Source organism: Anoplopoma fimbria, chromosome 11, assembly GCF_027596085.1.
Source record: "Anoplopoma fimbria isolate UVic2021 breed Golden Eagle Sablefish chromosome 11, Afim_UVic_2022, whole genome shotgun sequence".
NCBI classification, from domain to species: Eukaryota; Metazoa; Chordata; class Actinopteri; order Perciformes; family Anoplopomatidae; genus Anoplopoma; species Anoplopoma fimbria.
In genome coordinates, this window is record NC_072459.1 from 23,731,928 (window position 1) to 23,757,707 (window position 25,780).

At 39.5% G+C, this 25,780-nt stretch overlaps 4 protein-coding genes across 4 annotated transcripts; 3 read left to right on the plus strand and 1 right to left on the minus strand.

Moving 5' to 3' along the window:
• The first annotated feature begins 327 nt into the window (after window positions 1-327).
• Window positions 328-3,808, plus strand: pdap1b (pdgfa associated protein 1b). The gene is made up of 6 exons (XM_054608341.1): window positions 328-439; window positions 689-780; window positions 1,153-1,257; window positions 1,463-1,584; window positions 2,017-2,168; window positions 2,614-3,808. Exons 1-6 carry the CDS (start codon window positions 427-429, stop codon window positions 2,664-2,666), a joined length of 537 nt encoding a protein of 178 aa, XP_054464316.1. The 5' UTR covers window positions 328-426; the 3' UTR covers window positions 2,667-3,808.
• Window positions 3,809-4,119: 311 nt separating this feature from the next.
• On the plus strand, window positions 4,120-10,679 carry shmt1 (serine hydroxymethyltransferase 1 (soluble)). The gene is made up of 12 exons (XM_054607875.1): window positions 4,120-4,228; window positions 4,888-5,019; window positions 5,278-5,423; window positions 5,559-5,674; window positions 5,828-5,988; window positions 7,102-7,183; window positions 7,300-7,512; window positions 7,621-7,734; window positions 7,848-7,970; window positions 8,647-8,763; window positions 8,949-9,059; window positions 9,986-10,679. Exons 2-12 carry the CDS (start codon window positions 4,924-4,926, stop codon window positions 10,156-10,158), a joined length of 1,452 nt encoding a protein of 483 aa, XP_054463850.1. The 5' UTR covers window positions 4,120-4,228; window positions 4,888-4,923; the 3' UTR covers window positions 10,159-10,679.
• A 1,736-nt stretch (window positions 10,680-12,415) lies between these two features.
• On the plus strand, window positions 12,416-16,748 carry cpsf4 (cleavage and polyadenylation specific factor 4). Its single transcript, XM_054607809.1, has 8 exons — window positions 12,416-12,887; window positions 13,055-13,105; window positions 13,973-14,125; window positions 14,265-14,360; window positions 14,500-14,593; window positions 14,823-14,895; window positions 14,987-15,148; window positions 15,878-16,748. The coding sequence occupies exons 1-8, from the start codon at window positions 12,785-12,787 to the stop codon at window positions 15,944-15,946; spliced, it is 801 nt and encodes a 266-aa protein (XP_054463784.1). The 5' UTR covers window positions 12,416-12,784; the 3' UTR covers window positions 15,947-16,748.
• Window positions 16,749-16,832: 84 nt separating this feature from the next.
• On the minus strand, window positions 16,833-19,101 carry atp5mf (ATP synthase membrane subunit f). Its single transcript, XM_054607810.1, has 4 exons — window positions 19,014-19,101; window positions 17,783-17,890; window positions 17,157-17,273; window positions 16,833-16,976 (listed from the first exon to the last, which is right to left on the minus strand). The coding sequence occupies exons 1-4, from the start codon at window positions 19,027-19,029 to the stop codon at window positions 16,948-16,950; spliced, it is 270 nt and encodes an 89-aa protein (XP_054463785.1). The 5' UTR covers window positions 19,030-19,101; the 3' UTR covers window positions 16,833-16,947.
• Window positions 19,102-25,780: the final 6,679 nt, after the last annotated feature.

Below are 25,780 nucleotides of genomic sequence, written 5' to 3' on the forward strand. Positions count from 1 at the left end.
CTTTATGTTAACATTTATTTGGGTCACTTTATGGATGTTTGTTAAGATTAAAGCAAAGTAGATGTCTTTCTGTCGTCCCTGGCTTATTGCGTCACTTTAACACACTAGCAAACTGCCTTAAGCTAAACAACATGGTTTGGGTTATTGTATTTCATGATTCACGTGGTTTAGTCAAATGACTGCGAATAACATGGAAATATGTACATCATTTAGTTTATAGCAGCACGTATGTTTACTGTATAGTTAAAAAAAATACCTGCATTGCAGATTTGTGAAAAGGCAAATACTCGGACTACTCAGAGTATTTCTATACTCAACCCCAGTGAGAGTCTAGCCAGCTGTCAGGCTGTAGAACTGTTGTGACACTTGTGTTTTCTGTCAGTATTTAGTTGTTAGAGGGTCTAAATACAGGACCTGTTCTTCAGAATGCCCAAAGGAGGTAAGAGTGCTCTAAAGCCTGCTGCATTGGGTTCACATCAGGGTTGTACATTTGTTGACCTGCTGTTAGTCCCCCAACAACAGGCAGTGATCCAGGAGATGTGCTCCTCATACCTACATGTGTGCTTCTGTGGTCCAGCCATAAACGAGCACTGACAGCATGTGTGTCTGGTCGCTGGTTCCAGCCATGCTGTACCCTGTTATACATATCTGTGTGTGACGTCATTGGTTGTCATGGTTATTGATGCAGGTAGGAAAGGTAGCTACAAGGGTCGTGTGCGGACGTACACCAGCCCCGAGGAGATAGACGCCCAGATGAAGGCAGAGAAGGAGAGGAAACAGGTTGGTGGATCCCACTGCATCAGAAGACTGTTTGAATCATGTCCCACACAGAGACAAAGGTGTCCAGCTTTTCACTAAAGCTTTGGTCCAGCTCAAAAAAAGGGTGGATCCTTTACTTCCCAAAATGATACTCCATAACATTTATCCATGTGATAGAGCAAACTGTGTAACATAGTAAATCAATCTTCATGTCTAACATTGCTGGAGTGCCCTTTAACCAGCCAGAAGAGAGGAATGTATGTGAAAACAGCTGATGCGATAAAAAACTGCTTACTTTGGTTGTGTATTGTTCCCCGTTGTGCATGTGTTTAACCTGATTCCTTGGGTTGATAACAGTCTCCTGCGTTTGCTCTCATATTTTATGTGTTACAGCAAGAGCAAGAAGCAGAAGAGGCGGGGGGTGCAGCTCAGAATGACATGGCAGAGGAGAAGCTGCCGGGATCAGGATCAGAAGACAGCGACGATGAAAACTCAGATGTATCACCACACTGTTTCTGTCATTCCCTTGCTCTGTAACCGAAAACATATTCATATATTAATATCATTTATTATTAATCATTTATGTGCACCTTTGAAGCCCCTTGTAATATTTTTTTTTGCATGGCAGTTTTTGTCATTTCATTGTTTGCGCTATTCAAAGCATTAACTTCATACTGTACGAGCTGTTGTGGTGTGTTTGCAGAGGAGGAGAGCGGGTGTGGAGGGCTTGATAGAAATCGAGAACCCCAACAGAGTGGCTCAGAAGTCCAAGAAGGTGACGCAGATTGAACTGGACGAGCCCAAGCAGTTATCAAGGAGAGAGAGGTGTGTTCTTGGTGTGACATCGTATCAGTGCTAAATGGGAACTTCATTTTAAACATATAGTATTTAGTAAAAACATCTTTACGGTAGACGTTGCCTGCATGACATTTTGAGAAGTATGGAGATGTATAAAGCACTGACACCCAGCTCTATCGTCTTGTGTGTTACGTGCCAGAAATGTTATGTGTTTTTAAAAAATCATATTATTACTGGCCTATTTTTAAAGTGGTTAGGAAATGAACTAAAAAAAGCTGATGGGTTGGTTCTGTTTTCGTTTTATGTCTGTACGTTCCCAGTTCCCCATGTTTGATAATAACTTTGCTTATTTCACTTTCCCCCACCTTGACACACACACACACACACACACACACACACACACACACACACACACACACACACACACACACACACACACACACACACGCTCTGGCACAGAGAGGAAATAGAGAAGCAGAAAGCGAAAGAGCGCTACATGAAGATGCACTTGGCAGGGAAGACAGACCAGGCCAAAGCTGACCTCGCTCGCCTCGCCATTATCAAGAAACAGAGAGAAGATGCTGCAAGAAAGAAAGAAGAAGAGAAAAAAGGTAAGCAAAACATTTAATAAAGAAATAGTTATTTTTAAAAATATTTTAGATATATATTTTATATTTAAATATTGATTCCCCTAAGCAAGGAAAACTGTTGTCATTATCCCAAAGAAACTGCACTATTCTTTACAAAATGTTGTATGCCCTATTGTATTCTGGAGAAATGGTATGATCTAAAAACAAAATTGCAATTATTAAATGATATTCTCTCAAAATATTTCACATCAGAGTACCTTTGTACATATTATCATCAATTTGGACGACGTAATTGTGTATCACAATAATTCAATATATGATTTAATCACAATACGATTCCATTGAAAGACGATAAATTAACATATTTCATTATTTTAAATGGTAGGCCCCACAGTTTCAAAAATGACTAAATATTTCATGCAGTGTGTCAAGCTGATTGTGTCTGTCTTTTATTTTCTGCTTACAGCAAAAGACGCAGCAGCAGCAGCGAGAGGAATAAGCTCCCTCTCAATGAAATGATGCAGAGAATTTATTAGAGGAGTTTTTACATGTTTACGGACTGGGGCAATATATATTTGACTATTTTTAAAGGAAGAGCTATGGTCTTGACATTTCTGTTACATGTGACCGTTTGGAAAATGGTTGTGGAGACACCAGTGGAGAGGGGTTGTGTATATTTTGGCATGGATTAATGGCCTTGTTGATCCCTTCAGGAGGTAAAGCTACAGTTGAGAATACATCGGTCTTCACATGCACTTGGAATGAACCCCCTTCTAACCTATGATCTTGTACATGATATTAATAATGTCATTGTCATTGTACAATTCTGACTTTGCTAACTGAGCTTTGCCACTCTGTTATTTGGGGGATCTTACATTGTATATAGCTGACTTGTGAAAATATTTCACATTATTATAATGGAAACAGTAAAATGTGCACATTTCTTTATTTGCTTTATTTCACTGTGAGGAAACTGTCACAACTGATTTAGAGCAGGCTTTACCAACCTCAGGGGCAAGAGTCCATGTGGGATCCACTGATGTGAAAATGAGTGAAGGTTTGGCAGCATAACTGAACACATAAATCAGTTAATAGTTAATATATTAGATTCAAAAAAGGATGGTGGCCTTGACATCATAGTTGATATGATGTTGAAAAACTAACAAATGAAGGAATACTGGAGTGAAATACGTATGTTTACATAAAGATGATGATGAATTTATCAAGTGCCTGGCAGGAATAAAGGGTAGGATTTAGTCTCAGGGCCAGTGTGTATGAAGTCTCAGAGTAAAGTCTTGGTCTTAAGTGAAGCAAAATTCTAAGAATGCCTTAATATTGCTCTTGTGTGATGAAAGATAGGTGTGTCCCACCCAGGCTCCCAATAAAACATGACCAAGTTCATGACTTAGATGGATTCAAAATGAATACAAGCAAATGTTCACGTTAGACATATTTTTCCTAATGTTCACATAAACCACATCTACTATATATCAATTATGAAATGTGCAATATGTATATCGGCTCAACTGTGAAAGACAAGAATTCCGGTGAGTTTGACAACAATGGATAACAAAACAAATGACAAATAAAAATAAAATTGCAAGAATATATATTTAATTCACACACAAACATTAATCCTCAAGAGATTCTTCTCACTTATAATGGTTACTTATGCATATATATCTTTCTTTAATTTTTTTTTTTTTTTACCAAGAACCTGCTTTTTATTTGGCTAATAATAATTGAAAGTTATACCAGTGTAACAACAAATTCTTCAGATTTATACCAGTGTAACAACAAATTCTGAACCCATCAGATGTTGTTCCCTGATCAGGAGTTTCAGCTAGATTACATTATAATACTATTCCATCCATAAGGTGTGTGTGTGTGTGTGTCATGTGTGTCCACTCTGCGAGCAGAGGGGGCGGTAATGCGCCTCATGTGCAACCCCAAGAGAAAACGAACAAATGAGCGGAATCAGCAGATTGGTGGAAAGTTTGGCGGACTTTATCCTCCAGAGAGGATCGTGTGTGTTGTTCAGCCTTGTGGTCTCAGTCCAGCATCGAGAGCCTCCTCAGCTGGTGAGTGAACCTCAGGTTAATGTAAAAGTCTATTTAAACAACATGCAAATGGTTGTGTTGCCATTTAGAAATGTTTTTTTCATGAATAACTTACTTATATTTAGCATGTAAAGCTGTGTGGATGTGTTGCGTTGAAGCACTGACATGTTATTGAGCAGACAGACAGCTGACTGATAACTTCATGATAACGACATGTGTTACTGTTAGTCGTCGTATGTTTTCTAAAGCTAGAGATACATGTGGTTATCAAACGTTTCGTCTTTACAGCTTATTATTCTCATTGCTGTCTGCAGATAATAATGTTATCTAGTCATGTGACCTTTCACGTGGTCGAGAGGACAGCCAGCCTCAGATAAAGATGTGGCAGCTGTGAACACACCTGTTGACCTGAGAACTCTAGTTACCCAATAACTCACTGCAGTTTATTTGCTTATTGTCTGTGTAATGGTTCAAAGGTTAACGTGCGAGACTGTGTCTGTCTGAGGACAGCAATAAGTAATGTTCACTGTTTACTGTGTTCTTTCAAAGACATCCACCATATTTTTTTTAATTAAACTTAAAAAAAAAAGAAAAGAAAGGTGTTGTCTCACTTATTATTTATGGGCTATTGATTATTCATATCTAGTCTCTAAACAAAAAATAAATATCTTCCTCTTTAGATTTCCACTTTCTGGGACTGGAGAAACAGATAAACCATGTCTTTGATTAATGGGCACAATGTTGTGAGCAAAGAAACATGGGATTCACACAACAAGATGATGCTGGAGCCTCTGTCCATCAACGACTCTGAGGTTTGTATTCACTGTATTATAAGAATAGATGGTCTTATATTCCTTACATGTTCTGGAGACTGGGGTGGTGATTCAGTTGGATCAGTTAAAGGACAGTTATTTTTGGTGATCCTTTGCATGGGATTGGTGTAAATATTGTAATCTTTCAGAGCTGAAGCTAACAATTATTTTTCCTCATGAATTCTGTTTATCGTGCATTTTGTTCACTAAAGAGCTTGTGTGACAAATTTCCTAAACGATACAATATTTGTGTTTTAGGTGTTCTCCATCATAAAAAAAGAGAAGCACAGGCAGACGTACGGTCTGGAGCTGATAGCGTCAGAAAACTTTGCTAGCAGAGCCGTTCTAGAGGCTCTGGGTTCCTGCATGAACAACAAATACTCTGAAGGATATCCTGGTCAGAGGTAACAGAGTTAATTACATTATCTAAGAAATCCTAATGTTTGATTACATGCTGTGTGTGGTGCATTCAGCTTTCTCCTACCAATTAATTAACAAATAAGCATAGTAGTAATAATCAGTATGATCCGTGTGTTAAGGTACTATGGTGGTACGGAGCATGTTGATGAGCTGGAGAGGCTCTGCCAGAAGAGGGCACTAGAGACCTATGGACTGGACTCAGAGAAATGGGGTGTCAACGTGCAGCCATACTCGGGTATCAAATAGTTAATTGATAGTTAACTCTACAACAAAAAATGTTTGTTGTAGAGCCTTATTGATGTGATCAGTATGTAGACTTTCAAACTCTTCCTCTGTACTCCTTGCTTTTTCCACTTTTTTTATACTTTTGTTTATGCTCCCCTGTCAGGTTCACCTGCTAACTTTGCCGTCTACACGGCCATCGTGGAGCCACATGGCAGGATCATGGGGCTGGACCTTCCTGATGGAGGTCACCTGACACACGGCTTCATGACCGAGAAGAAGAAAATCTCAGCAACGTCCATCTTCTTTGAATCCATGCCGTATAAGGTACAAAACAATCATGTGGTTGTCTACACAAACCCAGCCATTGTTAGATGAATAAGAATTGAGGCACAATGCTCTTATTGTGTAGAAAGTAGTAATGGCATAGATTAAAATATGAACAGTTAAAACATGACTTAGCCTCCCCAAATCTTTTATTTATAATAAGTGTCGAGAATATAAACTAAACCAGGAGTTTGTCTTCATTTCTTCATTCTAGCTTTAAAAGTGGCCTTCTGAATCACATTTTAAGTTGAGAGCAGTTACATATCGGTTATGGAGTTCTGGGTCAATTTGAACAAGATGAGTCATCATTAGTGCAAGTATGTGCACATGGCTTTGGCCTGCAGCTCCTCGTGAGAACTTCTAAAGGCATTTTTACTCAATATCAATGCTGCTTTCTAGATTCCTGGCTACAACAGACAACATGACAACAAGAAAATTAAAAAGTAACGGTGTTTGTAAATTTCCATAGGCAACTAATTTGCAATTGCGGTTTAACAATTACTGTCAAAGGTCTAATGTTCTTACAGTACAACCGCTTACAGTACTCTTTGTCTCACGTCCCTCATGAGCAGCGCGTGCGAGTTGCAGAACCTCTTACTTTTTATTTTTGCCGGCCATGTTAACAGGTTTTAGTAGCCACACTGTCTGAGGCGCGGCTCAGCTTTGTGTCAACTGTGTCTCTTCTAGAGATTCGAGATTCCGATTCTTTCCTTGTGCGGTTCACAGTGAAGATGATCTTTTGAAAGGATATTGACTTCATACCAGCAACAATACTACACTTCTGATGTACAAACATGACACAGACATGGAAAAAAGTTTAGTTTAATTTATTTTAAACTCAACACTTCCTGTTTCTGTTTCAAAATAAAAGACCTCTGGAGTCTGTCTGTGCTTCAAAGCACATTGTATAAAAAGTAAATACCGGAAAAAAGTGGGCTTAATCCGAAACCTAATACAATAAAGATGTTTTATATTCAATGTGATTTTAGGTTGTTTCAGTTCGATGAGCTTATGGCCAAAGTACAGTCCTTTTAAAATATTTCAGTGTTATTTGTTCTGTTTATCAGATGCTGCTGTTTTGTAGTATTTTAATAAGACATGGTCTGTTTTTAGGTGAATCCAGAAACTGGCTACATTGACTATGACAGACTGCAAGAAAACGCTCGGCTGTTCCACCCCAGACTCATCATTGCAGGTATTTTCTGCTATTAATCTTACTTTCGCATACTCAAACAAATCAATGAAATGAGGAGTGTATTTTCAAAATCCCTGAAAAACATCACATTAACCTCCGCTTTTTTTCTTCTCCAGGAACAAGCTGCTATTCCCGCAACCTTGACTACGCCCGCCTGAAGCAGATCACTAATGAGAACGGTGCATACTTGATGGGAGACATGGCTCACATCAGTGGATTGGTGGCTGCTGGAGTGGTGCCCTCACCCTTTGAGTACTGTGACATTGTTACCACGACAACACACAAGACGCTGCGTGGCTGCCGCGCTGGACTCATCTTCTACAGGAAAGGTAGAAATGGAATATGACGCTTCAGCCAAAACAAACTACTTTCCTTTTTTGTTTTTTCATCAAAAGCTTTCAATTTTCTTCCCTCCGCTTTCTATTTCCCTGCTCCAGGCTTGCGGAGTGTAGATGCCAAGGGGAAGGAGATTCTGTACAATCTGGAGTCTTTGATCAATCAGGCTGTGTTTCCAGGGCTGCAGGGAGGACCACACAACCACGCTATTGCAGGTTTCACATCATCATCTTTGTCCCTTTTTGATTTTGTCCTCTTAAGTCTCATCTCGACTGTCATTCAATTACTTCAGCCTCCATCTCATTAAGGTCATGTTTTTCACTGGCAGGTGTTGCTGTCGCTCTCAAGCAAGCCATGACGTCAGAGTTCAAGGCCTACCAGATGCAGGTTCTTGCTAACTGCAAATCTCTATCCAATGGCCTTATTGACCACGGTTACAAGATTGTCACTGGTACGTGCCACAGTGCCACTCTACAAACACAAATGGAACTGAAACATATCTACAGTATCAGTTGCTATTGTACAGAAGCAAATTGCATTAACCTCAAAGAAAAACTTATTTCCTCCTAAATTAAAAGGGATATATAATGCTCATTTTCAGGTTTATACTTTCGTAACTCCACTTTTTTGTATTTTGTGTTATCTCTAGAACCAATAATTTAATTTAGCGCCTTTCTCTTAAAGCCCTCTGATCCTTTGATGTTTCTCAAGCAGTCTACCAGGACCTCATAATTATGCAACATGTTTTTCATAATCACAAGATCAGGATCTTAGATTGCTTTCTTCTAATTACAAGATGCTAAGTGATAAATATAATATGAAAACTTTATTCAATCTTTAATGAGTGCATTACACGTCTTAATGCTTGAAAATGCCAACGTCACATTAACTTTAACATTCATATATCCCTGTTGAATCTATTTGCAAGTAGTTTCATATGACAACTTAAATATATAACTATTTCTTCTTTTTAAAAACAATGTGTGATGACCTTCCATGCTTGATGTCTGTTTTCTTTTACTAATAAAGACTGGTATATGAAAAGGGGTCTGTAATGGATTTCTGATTGCAGTTAATATCTTCATAGTCTTGCATAGTTCTAATACTCTTTATCGCTTCCTTTGTAGGCGGCTCTGACAACCATCTGATCTTGCTTGACCTTCGCAACAAAGGGACTGATGGAGGACGAGCTGAGAAGGTTTTGGAAGCCTGTGCCATTGCGTGTAATAAGAACACCTGTCCAGGTATTGTGTGTTTTCTGTTTTTGAGCTGATAATTATACATGCAGCTTTGTTTGGCCCTAGTGTGAGAAACTTGAGGAAAATAAGTTTATCCTTTGTTTGTTTGAATGAAGCTTTAGATTCTTGTACTGGCCCTTTTCCCGACAGAGTGCCACTCTCAATGTTTCTGCATCCATGTGTTTTTATAGGGGATAAGAGTGCTCTGCGCCCCAGTGGTCTGAGGTTTGGCTCTCCAGCATTGACCTCCAGAGGCATGGTGGAGGATGATTTCAAGAAGGTGGCAGAGTTCATTCATAGAGGTAATTTTTTTAAATGCCCTATATTAAAAAAAAAAAAGGAGAAAAAAGCTTAATTGTCCAAGATATTTACTGACAAATGTGTTTAAACAGGTGACCAGATCACTGAAGGGGTTCATAGGTATCAGGTTATTGGTGCTTTAAGTCATACTCACCCTAGAATCTATCCTTTAAGTATCAAATCCTACCAAATGTGCAGATTACCGAGTTTGCACCCTGTAAAACCACAATTATCTTATTTACACTTAATTACACAGTTTTTTCATTAAACTAGCAAGATATCAAATGTTTATTTAGTGCTGCCAGACAGATTTTGTTACATTTGGACGAGTCAGACTAGTTGTTGCGCTCTGTTTCCAGTCTCTATGCTAAGCCAACTGGGTGCTAGCTGTTGCCTTATATTGAATGGAGAGTTGGCTAATATGGTTAGCATAACATTAAACTCATCACTGCTATTGCAGAGATTTTGCAGGTAGTCCTCTCTCCCTCCCTCCGCTTTCTCGTCAACTCCAGTTATGCTATCGTCTTTTAGATAGCTTTTTAACTGCCAAACCAAAAGTTTTTTTACATAAAAACAAAAGGTGAGAATTCAACTAAAACTTTGGACCAAAAAATAAATAATCCAGTCACCAAGCTTAAATATCTGTGGTGCCTACTGTTAATGTAGTTAATGGTTGGAAGAAGCTAAACATTTCACTTGAAAAAATTAATTCATGAGTTCAACAAGATATTTTGGCCGTGTTTGGTTCTCGGTTTCAACAGTGAAGAGATGTGAATTTGTTACAGTTCTGATCTAATTTTCTAATTAGCTCCATCTTGGTAGTCATAGTATTTAGAAATATCAATCAAAACAAAACTAAGAAAAAACAGGATTTCACATAAATATTATTGCAATCATAAAGCCCTCCCTGCTCATTGTCATCCTGCAGGTATTGAGCTGACCTTGGAGGTGCAGAGAAGCCTGGATCCCAAGGCCACTCTGAAGGAGTTTATTCAGGCGCTGGCCAAGGGGGAGAAGTTCCAGCAGCGGATTTCAGAAATCAGGGCAGAGGTGGAGGGTTTCGCTGGCCAGTTCACCATGCCTGGCCTACCCGAGCTGTAGAGTACGGCAGTTCAGACTGCTGGACTGATGGTTATAAAAAACATCATAATGCCAAATTTTGGTTGTGTACATTGTTTGGGCTGTATATGTGTTTCGAGTGTACATGTGTCTCTCACAGCTCAAATCAAGATACCTTCTCATTACTTCACTGCAGTTCAGTTTCAGCTTGGAACAGATCTTTCTTATTAGAAAGATAGATTTGCAGACTGTTTGTCCTCCTTATCCAGTGCTGCTGAAGTGCCTTTGCTGGTTTTAGATGGGGTCTTGTTATCAACGGTTACTTTGGTCTCAAATGTTGCGATCACATTTAAGCTTTAATCTCAAAATTAAATTCTTGAATTAAATCCATAATTCCAAAGTTTTGTTACACTGTAGAATGAAGCACAAATCATGTGTATTCTTTTCATACATGAGCATTCAATGTCATTATACTGTATATGATACAACATAATGAATACAATTTGAAACAATAAAAAAACACAATTGTTGCATTTAATTAAAGGATCCATTATGAATGAAAACAGATATTGTGTATGATCTCTCATTGAACTAAAACTGGTGCAGATGAATGCATTTACCGTTCTAATAAGGAAGCGCGTACTTTGAGCTAAATGTTGACATCAGCTAACAATGACAACACTTTGTGGAGGTTAAGCAGGTAGAATGTTTACCAAATTCACCATGTTAATTTGGCATGTTAACATGCTGACTTTTGCTAGCACAAAGTACAGCTGAGGCTGATGGGAATGTTATTAGTTTTGCAGGTTTGTGGTAGTATGGGACAAATTAGTCAAACAAAATAAGTCCTAATAGTGTCGCTTGAGAAAAAGTTATGGGATCACTTAAGTAATTACAATTCATCCTGAGGCAATCCATCAAATAGCTGATGAAACTTTTCAGTCAAAACCACACATGTAAACTTCATTGAACAGTCATTTCAACAAAGTCATTAGGATTCATCATCTGGGTATATTTGTAAAAAACTAATAAAATTCATCCAATAATTCAGCATATTTCCTTGGAAAAGAAAAACTACAACTACGTTTAGACTTCAATTCAGATGGAATATTTAATGAATATTGTGTAATTATTATTTAATGAGATTTTGTTGAGATCGGTACTTGTCCTTACAAATCTTGTGTTTATTTAAGGCGGATGATGTAGATTATTGTTTTGATTATTTGTTGGCAAAGCCATTTAAACAAATAACTGCAAATATAGACTATAGAATATAAACTGCGTGTAACAATAACTTAACAGGACAAAATAAAAAAATATTCCAAGTCTCTAGAGGAAATGGTGTTTGAATTTGATTAATATTACCGATAGGGACTGAAACCAAGTTTAAAACATGACTGAGGACGCAGTCAGATGTGTAGATTCATTTTCAATATTGATTGGATTCAACATTAGATTACAGAGGTGAGATGATTGTAAAAACGACATAGACGTGAAGGATTCCATGGTTGCTATGTTTTGTCTCCAGGCGTATCATTTAACGCCTCAAAAGCTCAAGAAAAGTTTTTTTCTTAAGTTTCAATTGACCATTTCTTGCAAATTACTGCTTCTACTGAGGACTTATTACATCTTGACAAGAACTAAAGACTCACAGAGACTGACGAAAGCGACACAACAAACTTTCATCATGGAAAATGTGACATGAACACTATGAATGTCTTTAGTGGTTTTCTATGTATTTTACTGTCGAGGCCTTAGACTTGCTCAAAGGTTACTGATGTTTTGTCAATCGGCTCTTCCATTAACACTCATCTACCCTTGGGTCATATCGTGGATCATTAGAGTCTTTTTTTACTCTAATGATCCACACTGTTTAATTCATTAAGTCATTAAAAAAACAAAAATTCGAATAAATTAATTAAAATCACTGCCTTACTTGCAATATTTTTTGTATCATGAAAATAATGAATATACATATATAAATGTATTATCTACCACTTTATTTCAGACAGCGTGCAGAAGGTGGCACTTAATCCGTCATTAAGGAGATACAAAATATGGAACATTCACAGTTAATTAAATATGAAAAACACAATCTTCAAATATGACAAAATACATATTTGAGGAACATAAACAAAAATCTAAACAATTAGTTAAATTCTTTATTTTTATTTTAGTTTTAGTCCATTTGCTCTGAGGGGGATAACGTAAAAGGGTGTTAAAGTGACCTTATTACACGTTTTTAAAGTTAATTCCTTGCTAAACCATTATTGATAAGGGAGGCCACCATGACACGGATCGCTCGGTGCTCGGTTAGTCTGGTCTGACTCAGAGGTCAGAGGTCAGTGTGCGCGCTTCCATCCATCCACTGCAGAACCAACTGGTTGAGAACGAGGAGCAGTTCGTGACGAATACAAAGTCTTACACCGGCTGATGTTGGGGGTTCTCCTAGAGAAAGTGCTATAAAGCTACGGAGAGCAGCAGCGTGTGTGGTTTCTCATCAGGAGGCTCGCTGGTTGTTGTTGTTAGCTTCTTGGTTAGCCTAGCTAGCCTCGTTAGCCACTTTAGCTGGCTGTGCAGGGAAGTAGTAGCTAGCTTACCAGCTAGCTCAACCTGAAGCTAGCTGACCGGAGCCGACATCTATCTGACCCTGTAGACTAACGCAACCATGCAGGACATGCTGGCGAACGTGGATCACCTGAAGTTCGACCTGGAGCTGGCGGTGCAGCAGCAGCTCGGGGCTCAGCCGCTGCCCTTCCCCGGCATGGACAGTGAGTGCTGGGACGCTAGCTGGGACGCTAGCTGGGGCTTAGCCGCTGTAGTTTCAGAGTTAGCGGTAACACGGAGGGTAGATGGCGGCAGGTTTGACTCTGGTGACTGTTGGTGGTGGCTGTGTGAATACCATGTCTGTGTTAATGCTGTGATGATGTGTCTGCAGAATCCGGGTCCGCTGTGTGCGAGTTCTTCATGCGAGCAGCATGTCAGAAAGGTGAGCTAGAAACACACCCGATAGGATGTCTGATCCATACAGGTGAGCTAGAAACACACCCGGTAGGATGTCTGATCCATACAGGTGGGCACTCACAAGAGATGCGTTTAAAATATATTGGCTAAACAACAAGCAGCAGAGTTATAGAGACTTTACCTTTTTAGTACGAGTCAAACTTCAAAAACACCTGATCCTACATTTCCCATAATGCAGTCAGACAACCTGAGCTAGATTTGTAGGAATAGTGCTCATGTTCAGTTAAGATGATCTCCACCGTTTACAAATGTTCAAGGATTCATGTGTAATGAAAAACAGCATCATTTCAGGTGCAAACGGCAGCAACAAAACAATTCTCTGGTCAATATGGCCTCATGTCCACATAAGAAAATCAATATCAGGGAAACATTGTCCATCAATGTAAGGCTGAGAAAGTGGAATCACGTTGTGTTGATATGATGATATTGTTTTGTTCGTTATTAAAAATGCAATATTACGAACAATACCAATAGAGCCCACAGAAATGTTAAATAGTAGGAATAGCAGAAATTTAAGAGCTGACAAGGTTGAATTACCGCAATATAAAAATATGTCTTTAATTTCTATTTGGAAATTGCAAGGGAATTTGCTGATCTAAGATCCAAGTAGAGGCGGTATTCTAATGCAGAATATTATTACACAAAACAAGCAAATTTGTTTGCTCAAATAGTCCCCGCTCAGTAAATTAGGATTTCCTAGGCAGTTACAAGGTTGAGTTTTTTGGGCATTCTTACGAGCCTGTTGGATTACTGACTGTACAGGTTAGAGTGTTAGGAATTAGGAAAGTTGTGCTTTAATCTGTGTTTTAACCTTGCTTGTGTCTCCTCCCAGGTGGGATGTGTCCGTTCCGTCACATCAGTGGAGAGAAGACGGTGGTGTGTAAGCACTGGCTCAGAGGACTGTGTAAGAAGGGAGACCAGTGCGAGTTTCTCCATGAATACGACATGACCAAGATGCCTGAATGCTACTTCTACTCCAAGTTTGGTTGGTTGACTTGATGTTTTATAAAATCATACAGATGAGCCCGATGACTGTATTTGCATTGTGACTGTTTAGAACCCAGTTGTCAAAATGCCCAGAGTGCTTTTGTCCATGTTTTCATTTGCTTGTTTGAATACTGCAGGTGAGTGCAGTAACAAGGAATGTCCATTCCTGCACATTGATCCAGAGTCCAAGATCAAAGACTGTCCCTGGTATGACCGAGGCTTCTGCAAACACGGTACGTCCTGCTCACGTTAATATTCCGTCCGTACTGATATAAACACACAGTTTTGCAATACATGTTTAAAGTCCTTAATCAGCTGAAAAACAGCTATTTTACTTCCTGTTGTGGATCTTTATCCATCTACCTGTCACAGGTCCTGACTGCAGACACAGACACACAAGAAGGGTGATCTGTATGAATTACCTGGTGGGCTTCTGTCCAGAGGGAAAATCCTGTAAATTTATGCAGTACGTTATCCTTTTTATTTGATTCCTACATAATGTAAATGTGTTTAATTTGCAGGTTAAATTAGATACAGCACTTATGACTTGTTTTAGAATCAGTTTTTGTACATTGGGATTGTTCTATATCTGCCTCTGTCATCTAGGGCAAAAGATTGAGGTAGCAATAACATCTAAATAATTGGAGACTTCCCCTTACAGTTTTGTAGATTAACAGTGAAATGTTCCTCCACAGCCCTCGTTTTGAATTGCCAATGGGAGCTTCTGAACAGCCTCCTCTACCGCAGCAAATTCAGAACCAGACAAAAGTAAGAGGAAAAACATACCGACCACTGAAATATGCACATCTGCTGAAGCCTCTCTTTCAGTGCTCTGCTCTGTTACCTTTCCCCACTGCAGCCTGTTCCTATTATGGGTCGCTCGTCACTCTCTCTTATCCAGCTGACAAACTCCAGTCCTGGCATGCGGCCGCAGAACCACATGCCAATAGCTCCTCCTCAGCATAATAACATGCCTGGCAACAGAGGGCCTCGACCACTGGACCAGGTCACCTGCTACAAGGTGAGTCATCTGAACATTTGTCTGCTAATTTGCCCATTTGTTTTAAAAATCGCCACCAGTCTCTCACTGTCGTAATACCTTAAAGCAAGTTTGACATTCAAGAAATATGTTATTCGCTTTTTTCCACGAGTTTGATGAGAGGATCAATACCACGCTTATGTATTTTCAGTAAATATGAAGCTACAGCCAGCAGCTGTTTTAATACTTTACTTTTACCGAAATCATTTTCACACTTGCAGCCTTACAGTTTCTAACTTCAACAATTCAGATAGTCATAGCAAAAAGAAGCAGTTAATGAAAATGAATTGAACAAAGATGATAATAATACTTTAAGTAAGTCGAGAAAAAGTAGGGAACCTAACTCAGTGTAAACTGAGAAATATAGTTTTAATAATTAAGTTTTTGTACAGAAAAAAAAAGTTGATTCTTTGATCTTTAGAGGTACTTGTGGGCAGATTTTGTTACCTTTTGACAGAGGCCGGCTCTGTTTCCCGTTTCCAGCTTTTGTGCTAAGCTAAGCAGCTGCGGTCTTCAGCTACATATTTACTTTGCATACGAGTGTCATTGATCTTCTCATCTAACTCCCTTAAAAAAAGTGAATAAGAGTATTTCCTCTTCCACATCTAAGGGAGAAAAAAAAAAACTAAAAACTGTTGCGATCCCCAGCATTTTTCTGCTTCTAATAAGGAGCCATTAATATCTTCTATGTTTTGTCTTCCCTGTCTGTAGTGTGGTGAGAAGGGCCACTATGCTAACAAATGCACTAAAGGCCATCTGGCCTTCCTGAGCGGACAATAACCTTCAGCCTTGAGGTCACCACGGTGCTGTTGCTCAGTCCTCCTGTTGTGAGCAGAGGAGACGAGAGGAAGCTCCACAGGCTGAAATTGAACTGAAAGACTTTGACTGCCACTGTTGTGTGAGAGTTTATACTGACACAGGCAGTAGGAAAGATAAACATAGCTATTTCTATTTTTTGTGGATACATGAACAAAACAAAAACAGATAAGGTCACAATCGGTGTGGCTGTGTTTGAATGACTTGTGCGTCAGTCTTTGGAGTTTTTCTACATTTGTACTGTAAAGCACACTGAATATTTAAATAGACAACACACCCAGGGTCCAACACAGGTGTATTGCTGTAACATGTTGCAGCTTCTTTACAGGATTTATGTGTTTCCTAGGGTCATGTGACTGCATCAGTGACACCAGACCAGTCTTTATATTCTGCTACTTCTAGTAAATGTGACTGTAAATGAAATAAAAAAGAAAAAAAAAATGTGATAAATGCCAGTGAGAATGTAAATGAATGCTTTTTCTACTCAAATCCAGCCTGCAAAGGTTTTATTGTATGCTCAACACCACCTAAAATCTAATGCCAAACCTTTTGAATCCTGGGAATGATTCATTCCTCCCACGGGCCCTGTGTTAGATCTGAATTGTATCCAAAGAGATTCGGGGGTACAGCAGTTTGGCTCAGCTTAAATAATTTCTCAAAGTTGTTTTGGAAATCTGAACAGTCCCACAATCTGTACAGTGTGTTCGAATAAATGTCCTTGTTACAGATTTACCTGTTATATTCTCGTAACAACAGTGAGGGAGCGCTGCTCCCGATGGTTGGGAATTGTCCCTCTGAACATAGCTGATGTTAAGATGCAGCTAACACACCAACACATGATATCCAACAATGAATCTTAGTATTGTTTATTGGTCAAAACAGTCACATATTCAACACAGAGCTGAGAGTAGAAAGAGCAGGGGGAACGAAGAGGTTAAAGCTCAACCCCTGAAGGCTGATGGAGCTCAGTGGTACTTCCTCCAGCGATCATGTTCTGGAAGAGAAGAGAAAAGGATGTTCAAATAAAACGCAAGTTTATTTTTTACATTAGATAGTATAGCTAATATGAGATGCACTATACATTTACTCCCAGATTTATTTTTTATTTTTTTAAATTAATGTAAAATTGTAAAACATTCTAAACCGGAAGTGACTGAGTTTATGCAATTCTTACTGATGTGGTCGTATTCCCACAGGTAGCTCATAGTCACATATCCCACCAGCAGCATGGCTATACCACCGATGCCTCCCTTCTTCACATTAATGTACTTGTTGTAGTATCTGTCGTGTCCTGGAAGAGGAAAAACAAACATCATGAACCACAGCTGAAGACGGAGTGAAGACATATCGATTCTCAAGCCATATGTCAACTACAGGGTCCGTTCTTAATCGTCTAGGAGTCCTCATAAATGTCAATAAAAAGACCATTTAAAGTTCTAGTAAAGTTGTTCCTCTTAAGAGCTTTTTACAAAGCTGCTGAGAGGAGGGGACTTGACCCCATTGCTATAAATGAAAGATCTTATAGCCTGCCGTCCAGTTTGCTTAAGCCGTTGCACCTTGATAAGTTGGAAATGGAGGCAAGTTAGGTGTCTGTATCGTAATGTTCCTTTATATAAGACTGGCTTCCTTCTGCTGCTTCTTCTTTTCCATTATAAAATCGTTACTGTTATTACGAAAACCTCTAACAAAGCTTGCATTCCACAAGTCATCTATGTTGTTTACTACACCCCTTTTTGTGATTGAAAAATCCCTTGATAAAGTTTTTTCCACAACAGCTTCACTCAGAACAGCTTGTCTCACCCCTGCGGACGGCTGCGATGAGGCCGTTGGGCGTGAAGTCTCGACCTCCCAGCCAGGTTCCCATCTCACCCAGTTTCACCTCCATCAGCCGCTTCTCAATTACGGGAACTGGTCACAAATGGAGACAACAAAGAGTTTGATTAGACATTGACCATAATGAACAAACATTCTGTGGTTAAGCAGGGAGTCCTTTAACAAGGACAAGTCAATCTGCCAGAGATGACGTGGATTAATTTAATGGATTAAAAGATCAATTAAAAATGAAACTGCAACAGTTTTGACAGTTACTTAAATCAACCAAAATAATACAGCCTTTTCATTTTCAAATGTGAGGCTATTGTTTGTCTAAAGTGTTGGATGTCTGAGTTTTGCCTGTGACGTTGTCTCCTTGGACGCAGAGGACTTGAGAATGACATTTTATCACCTTTATGACATTTTATCACCTTTATGACATTTTAACACCTTTATGACATTTTATCGACAACACTATTAATACAGTAAATAATTGCAGCCCTAAATTCTGCAAAGTAGTCACCAACGTTATCCCCTGAAAAGTCGTAAAGCAAAAGTATTCAGTCTCCAAATACGCAATTGAAGTTGCTCATATTTATACTCAAATGCATTAAGTTTCTCGCTTATATCTGTATTAAGATAAGATAAAAAGATAAGATAATCCTTTATTAGTACTTTCTGCAGATGACATTTCATGGCCAGTTACTTTGAGAAGTGCTCTTGACCCACTGGGAGTCAAAGCACTGCCCTTCGTGTTTCATTTCTGTTGGTTAATGTGTTTTTTGGGTACAAATAACACAAACTACCGGTTGAAGTATTGAAAGTATTGATTGGAGCAACCTTAACAACCTGAACAACCTTAACGTGCAGGCTAACCACCGGGGACTGAGACACGACGAAGCATGCAAAGACAACGTGATTATGACAGATTCAGTCGAACTGCAAGTCATATTTAAAGCTCCCGATCATGAGGCATGACAGCTAAATGTCCAAAAGAGACCAAGATTCATTCTGACTGCAAACCCGGCAATGACACGCAAAGTCCTTGAGGTTAAAGGCTTCATGCGGCCTTCAGTCCGGCAGAACGGCCCACAGACAGCTCGTAGTCGGTCTGCCTTCACCACTAAACACACACCGTCTGTGACACGCAAAACGACCAAAAACACAACACACAAAGTAGAAAATGTGTGTTTTTTTGGCAGAGGACATGCCGCTTTACCTGGTCTGTCCGCCATCTTGACTGGTGCGAAGAGCTTGCCGCAGGGAATGATGGGTAATAAGTGAGCAAGTGCATTCTGGGAAATGATTCCGTGTTTAATTCTTTCCACTAGAGAGCAGCAGAACTAACAACTTAAAGCAGACAGGACCAGTCTAAAGGCTGGACACACCTTCTCATTCCACTACTGTGAAGAGTCTAAAATATAAAACATATTCTGGTTTGTTGAGCATTTGTTTGTTTACCACATAATTCCATATGTGTTCCTTCATAGTTTGGATGTCTTCAATATTAATCTACAATGTAGAAAAAAATAAAAATAAAGAAAAACCATTGAATGAGAAGGTGTGTCAAACTTTTGACTGGTACTGTACATCCATGACCATGACCAAAAGAAAATAAATATCCATTCAGACTTGTTTTAAGACATTTATCATGTATTGCAAGACATTTCTTTTAAGACATTAATGGCCGTTAATCAGTGATACCTGCTAAAAGGCAGAGAAGGGTGAGCCTGATGCTGTTCCTATGGGTCCTATAACCCTATCTACCCACAGGGGAAATATGCTGTAAAGAGTGAGACCTGTTGCAGACCAGATCATGCAAAAGGTTCTTTGTATGGTCCTGTAGGAATAATCTGAGCCTGTCAGTGGCACTTTTAGTGAATCCAGGTTTGAAAATGCTGGAGTTACCTTTACAATCTGAGTATCTTTTTCATTTATGCATTAATATATGTTCAAAGTCACAATATCATTTGAAAATACTTTGACCCAGCTATCTTTTGGTATTCAAACATACACTTCTATTCTGATTCCTCAGTCTTTGATTCCTCAGTCTCTCCTTTAAAAAGCCCGTCAGGTCTCATGCATTTTGAAATAGTGACCTGAAGTGTTTACCACACTGTCTCCTGACACTCTATCAAAGGAATTCATTTTTTCAAGAGAGAGGAGCCGATCAATGAGCAGCACAACAGCCTGTAGCACCGGTACACATGATGTACCTGAAGATATAGTGGACGTCTTATTGAGGTTAGTATTTGTGTTTGTGTTTGTGAGTAGCAGAGGTGGTGCTGTGGTAGTTCAGGTCCCTTCTCAACACACCCACCGATCAATACTACCCTTGTCTAATCTCTCTCTCTCTCTCTCTCTCTTTATCTTGTGGTTTTGGCTTTCATCCAAGATAGAGCGGCAACCTCTTTCCTTTATCTGACTGATTTTCCTGCTTCCTTCTAATGACTCTCATTAGATAGAGGACTCATATAGATGTCCAACGTCCAAACTGTTTTTACCTCTTTATCCTTTTCACTGCTTCTCTCTCTAACTCACCACACAGACACTCTCACACACACATACACACATGAACAGTATTTATGTGTATATATACACATATATACATCCACTACAATAAGTAACATTAAAACCAGATTTGTGTTGTTTCTGGATGAATCTTTTCTATGTTTTGGTCTTTGATGTTGATAATTCAGCCTTCTTCATTGAACATTGACCCAAAACGTTTCTCCTCTCTTCTCCAGTGTTGCCAGTTTTGCTTTCTATTGGAGAAATGTGCTATAGAGTCGGTGTTAATTCTCTGTAGGTTCATCAATGTGAGCAACTCCTTTTAAACAAAAGTAGTCTTGAGATCCATTGTAAAGATAAAATATTACTGCAGATTTAAAGTTGTGGCAGAGACCCTGTCCTGTTATTCTCTGTACTAAATTGAATGTAGCTAATGAATACAAAAAATGGCCCCTAAAAAGCCATGCATAACAAATTTAAAATGTGCCCAGTTGGGCAGAAACATCCCAGTCTGCTCTTCTCGTCATGAAGGTCACACTCAGTCACACACTTGTTCAAACCAACATCTTGCCACTGTCTGTTTTACAAACAGCGAAGGCCATAAGCTCTAATCCAATCCCACTCGCTGCCTCTGAGAAGCCAGCCCTCGCACCTTGAGGTGGCAGAATCCCAAATGCAATCATCGAACACCTACACACACAAACACACACATCTACACAGATGCAAACATAAAGAAACATAAACATACATTGACACACTGTGCAAATGTGCAGAAATAGACACAAGCACACACATTTTCATTTGGACTGTAAAGGTTAACAACAACACTGTAACATAAACTCATTTAGAGATCAGAAATGACCCCGTGGTCCAGGCCCACCTGCATGTTCATTGGTTTAATTTGTTTGTTGTAGCACTGCCTAGGGCCTCACTGCACTTCAGAGGAGTGTGTACCAGCTACACACACACACACACACACACACACACACACACACACACACACACACACACACACACACACACACACACACACACACACACACACACACACACACACACACACACACACACACACACACTAGGGGACGGATGATTTTATTCCACCTCAAGAGGCAGGTGCCCTCGAGGTCTGTCACAGAGACAGCTCTTTGAAGCTGATGGAGAGAGATAGAGGGAGAAAAGAACGAGAGATAGAGGGAGGGTGAAGAATAGACGGACACAGAGAGAGGAGACAGGGATGAAAGAGGATGAGGGCGGAAAAGAGATGAAGACTATAAGTACAAAAAGGGTGAACTGGCAGCATGAGGAGAATGATGGAGGGAGATGAAGGAAACAGGAGAGAAGAGAGGAGTGGACTGAGCCTGTGTCTCTCTCTGCACACGGCTCTCTAATACACATGACCTTTAACCAGCCACTCTCCCAGTCACTCCCTGTTCATCCATCCTTCATGCTCCACATCCTCTTTCATTTATTTTTCCCTTTTTGCCTCACCATTGTGTTTTCTTTAAAATTGACACTCCTCCTCTCCCCATCTGTTAATGTCTCATCCTTACTGTCTCCTCTTGTCCCTCTCGATCGATTTGTCCCCCCTTTATTTTTACCCTCTGCGTCTCTCTTCTCTTTCTCTTAACTCGCTCCTTTTCATGAACGTCATCTCTTCCTCCTCTTACTGACCTGTATGTTTCTTTTTCCTCCTCCTTCTCCCGGTCGAGAGCTCACAGGTGGAAAGACAGGCAAAAATGAGAGTGACAGATAGACAGACAGGCAGGAGGAGTGGGTTGTGGGTAATGGATTTATCAACCCACCTCTTACTACAATAATCTCATTAGAGATATGGAGATCACCATGGGAGCTGCTAAAAGGAGCTCGCTGGCCTGACGAAGGTCCCAGAGGAACCTATGTGTGTGTGAGCGAGACAGAGAGACTGACATAGATGAATAAAGAGAGAGGGGGAGAGGATACTACATATGTACAAAGACTCCACAGGGACCGTTTCATTCCTCACGGCCATAATAGCTTGAGCCACTATATCAAACTTTCCCATTCACATTCACTCACACACTTAAATGTAATGGGCGCTAATGGCACGTTGACTAATCGAAGCTACACTTCTGCTGAATACGAAACAGCACAGTGCAAAACAGACTGCTTAAATCTGGTAGTGGAAGAGTTGGAAGAATTATTTGTAAAGCATTTGTAGAAAGATAAAGGCGGTACTTATCCTCACTTAACTTTGACAAAGTGTACATCATTTGAAAACACAAAGCTTCATAATTCTATCGGCTAAAACCATTTCTCAGTTTTGTAATATTGTGTTTAGACTGAGCTATGATGCTCTACATTGACCTTCTTTCTACTTTTAAAGAAAAACTCTGACGTGTATTTCTTATTGGCTTTATTTCCGAGACTCAGAATACACACATGAGAGGACTGCTGTCGCTCTCATGTGTGCATTAAATGTGGAGCTATAGCCCAGAGGTGCTTAGCTCAGCATAAATAATGGAAAAAAGGGGGAACAGCTAGCATACGTCTGTCCAATAAGCTGTGAACGAACACTAACTTATAATAACCTTTTCAAGTTGATATGACAAACTTTTTAGCAAACAGTTGCCTAATTACACATCCAGAAACAAGAAATGGAGCAACCTTAGCATTCATGTGGAGCCTTTTATCTGACCACCAGGTAACTGTGAGTCCAATAAATACTCTCCTTTCAGCTCTGTTTTTGGTCTCCTCCACCTCCTCAGGGAATTATCTGGCTCTTCAGCAGCTAAATGCTCTACTATGTTCACCAGCTTGTCACTAATTTTCGCAGAACGAACAGACTTCATCGCTTATAGTCAGTCAGTCATACAGCTACTCAGTGAAAGTGGTTCTTCTGTCAATGCAGACTGCATTTACGTTGTGTAAAATTGACAGAGAACAGAGGAGATCTCAAGATTCATGATTTAACCAAGCCCAAAAGTGACTAATACAGCCATTTTAATATCTATCAATTATTATTTTGTTCTCCATTCCATTAATTAGCCACTTCTTCGTCTAGTTTTAAACATGCTCACATGCATAAATAATAGATACATTGTCCTTTCCTCCTGGGGTTGAAGAGATAAACAGATATCCACTATTCTAAAAATCTGCTACACAATCTCTTTACATGCATCAACCTTATTGATTTCACCAGTTTGTTTGATCACATGTGATGCTGGGTTTTCCTCTGGAACGTGCTTTATTCTCTCTTCCACAGTAGAAGGTCTCATTTGATCTGACCCTCTTATCCTCACCCTGTCCAGAAACTGCCTGTAGCATCTTCGGCACTCTGTTTCTCCTCCACTTTGCCCTATTAATTCTGAACGTAACATAAATTGTCATTGTTACTGCAAGGACGTTATATGCCTCTATAAAATGAAACTGTGCAAGCCAGTAGATAAAGATCTAGACGTAGCAGCTTTTTATAAGAAGACAGGAGCAGAAAGCTTTTGTGTTTATCCGACTGATTTTTTTCTTTCAAATGGAAAATATATTTACAAGATCATATTTCTTAATCAATAACACCTTGATTAAATAAGAATTCAAACTTTTTCTTAAGGAGCTTAAGGATCAGTTTTAATGTCTATGCTGATTAACTATCGTCTAGGGCATCATAGGTGAAAATTGAATGCCAAAATACCTGTGCAGATTAGCAATTGATAGCAAGCTTACATGCTAACCAAAGATATTGAACATGGTTAACATTATAGCAGCTAAAGATCAGCCTGTTACCATTGTCGTGTGCAACTAGCATGGCAGTAAAAGCTTCTTGTTTAATTGAAATGTCTATAAAATTCTTTAGTGTTTTCTGCTGTCAAGCAGTGTTTCTGGATTTCCTAACTGACCATTGCCGGACAAAATGAACTGGGTGACAGTGTTGTCTGCAGTAGATGGAAAGTGAAGAACACATTGGCCTCTTCAGCAGATTAGACACAGATTGGTCCTATTGCTTTACAGCGAAATACTGCAGCTGAGGACAGAAAAAAAATACTATTACAGCACACAGACAGAGAATACAAATACGCACACACACAAGCAAAGCTGTGTAATGAGAGAGACTCTCTTCATGTCTCTGAGCTTTGGTTACAGAGCAGGGATTTGTTAAGGACGCCAGTGTGAATGTGCACAGCGTGTTTTACAAAGCTCTTAAAGCCTGAACTGACTAAGAGGAGAAAGCACACACATGCAGACAAACAAAAACACACACAGAGAGACAAACCTCTCCAGAGAGCGAGGATCAGATTTGAAAGGGAAACAGCAAAACAGAGCAGAACTATGAATAGAATGATCTTAGCCAAGAAAGAAGATTTCTCTTTCTTCTGCCGCTTTTATATCTACCGCTATCTATCCATCTGTCTGCCTGTCTGTCTGTCTGCCTGTCTGTCTGTCTGTGTGTCTTTCTTTCAGTCTGTCTATATATCTATAGTTTTACATTTTGAGAAATACATTTACTCACTTTCTTGTGCAGATTCTAGATAATAGATTAGAAGATTCATACCAATCCCATATTTGTATGGTACATATCCTAATTATGCTAAGATAAGCTAACCAGGTGCTGGCTAAAGTTAAATTTAAGAGTTAGAGTGATATTAATCTAACTGTATTTCCCCAAATTAGCTTGATGGTATACATAGGGCTGAGGGAAACAGTACAGAATGATGTGGATAGATGGCCCTGTATGTGTTTGTGTGTTACGTAGACAGAGAATAAGACGTTGTGCTACTCCTATGTCGTCCTGTAATTCAAGCCCAGAACAGATCACAACAAAACATAACTGTAGTGTGGATTTACAGCAAGTGCTTTCCAAGTGCTCAAGGCGCTTTCAAGTTTTCCTGGAAACTGGAAAGCAAGTGTGTGTGCATGTGTGTGTGCAAGAGTGTGTGCTTATTCTCTGTTCGGGTGTGTTTACATTTGTATGCACGTCCTGGGAGAGGAAAAGATACAGAGATACTTTCCGAACAGTGAGAGATTATGCGCCTCTGTGAGTGTGTATATGTGTGCAGCCTGCAGAAATAGTCAGAACACAACTGTATATGGGTGTGTATGAGAGCATCTTTAAAGCTCGCTAATTATTGCGACACTATTTTAAATGTACTGGTAGGTGGATTGTGTTCCCTGTGGACAGAGCATAGCAAGCTGTCTACCCTTGTTATCAGTCTTGGTGATAAGCTACCTGGCTGTTGCATTAAATTTAACCGCAGAACACGACAGGTGTATTGAACTTATTTTCTAACTCTCAGCTTTTCCCCACATTTTGACAAATTCCTTATAAACTAGGAAATAATATGACGAATTCCTTATCAATTCACATATTCTGATGAGGTCACAGGATTTGATGTAACACCGGCAAGCAGGGACTCAATTCTGAGCTCTCTCTCCAGTCCACAGTGTTTCACTGCCTGTAAAACGAACATCTATTTTCTCTCTCTGCTCAGTCTCTCTGTGTCA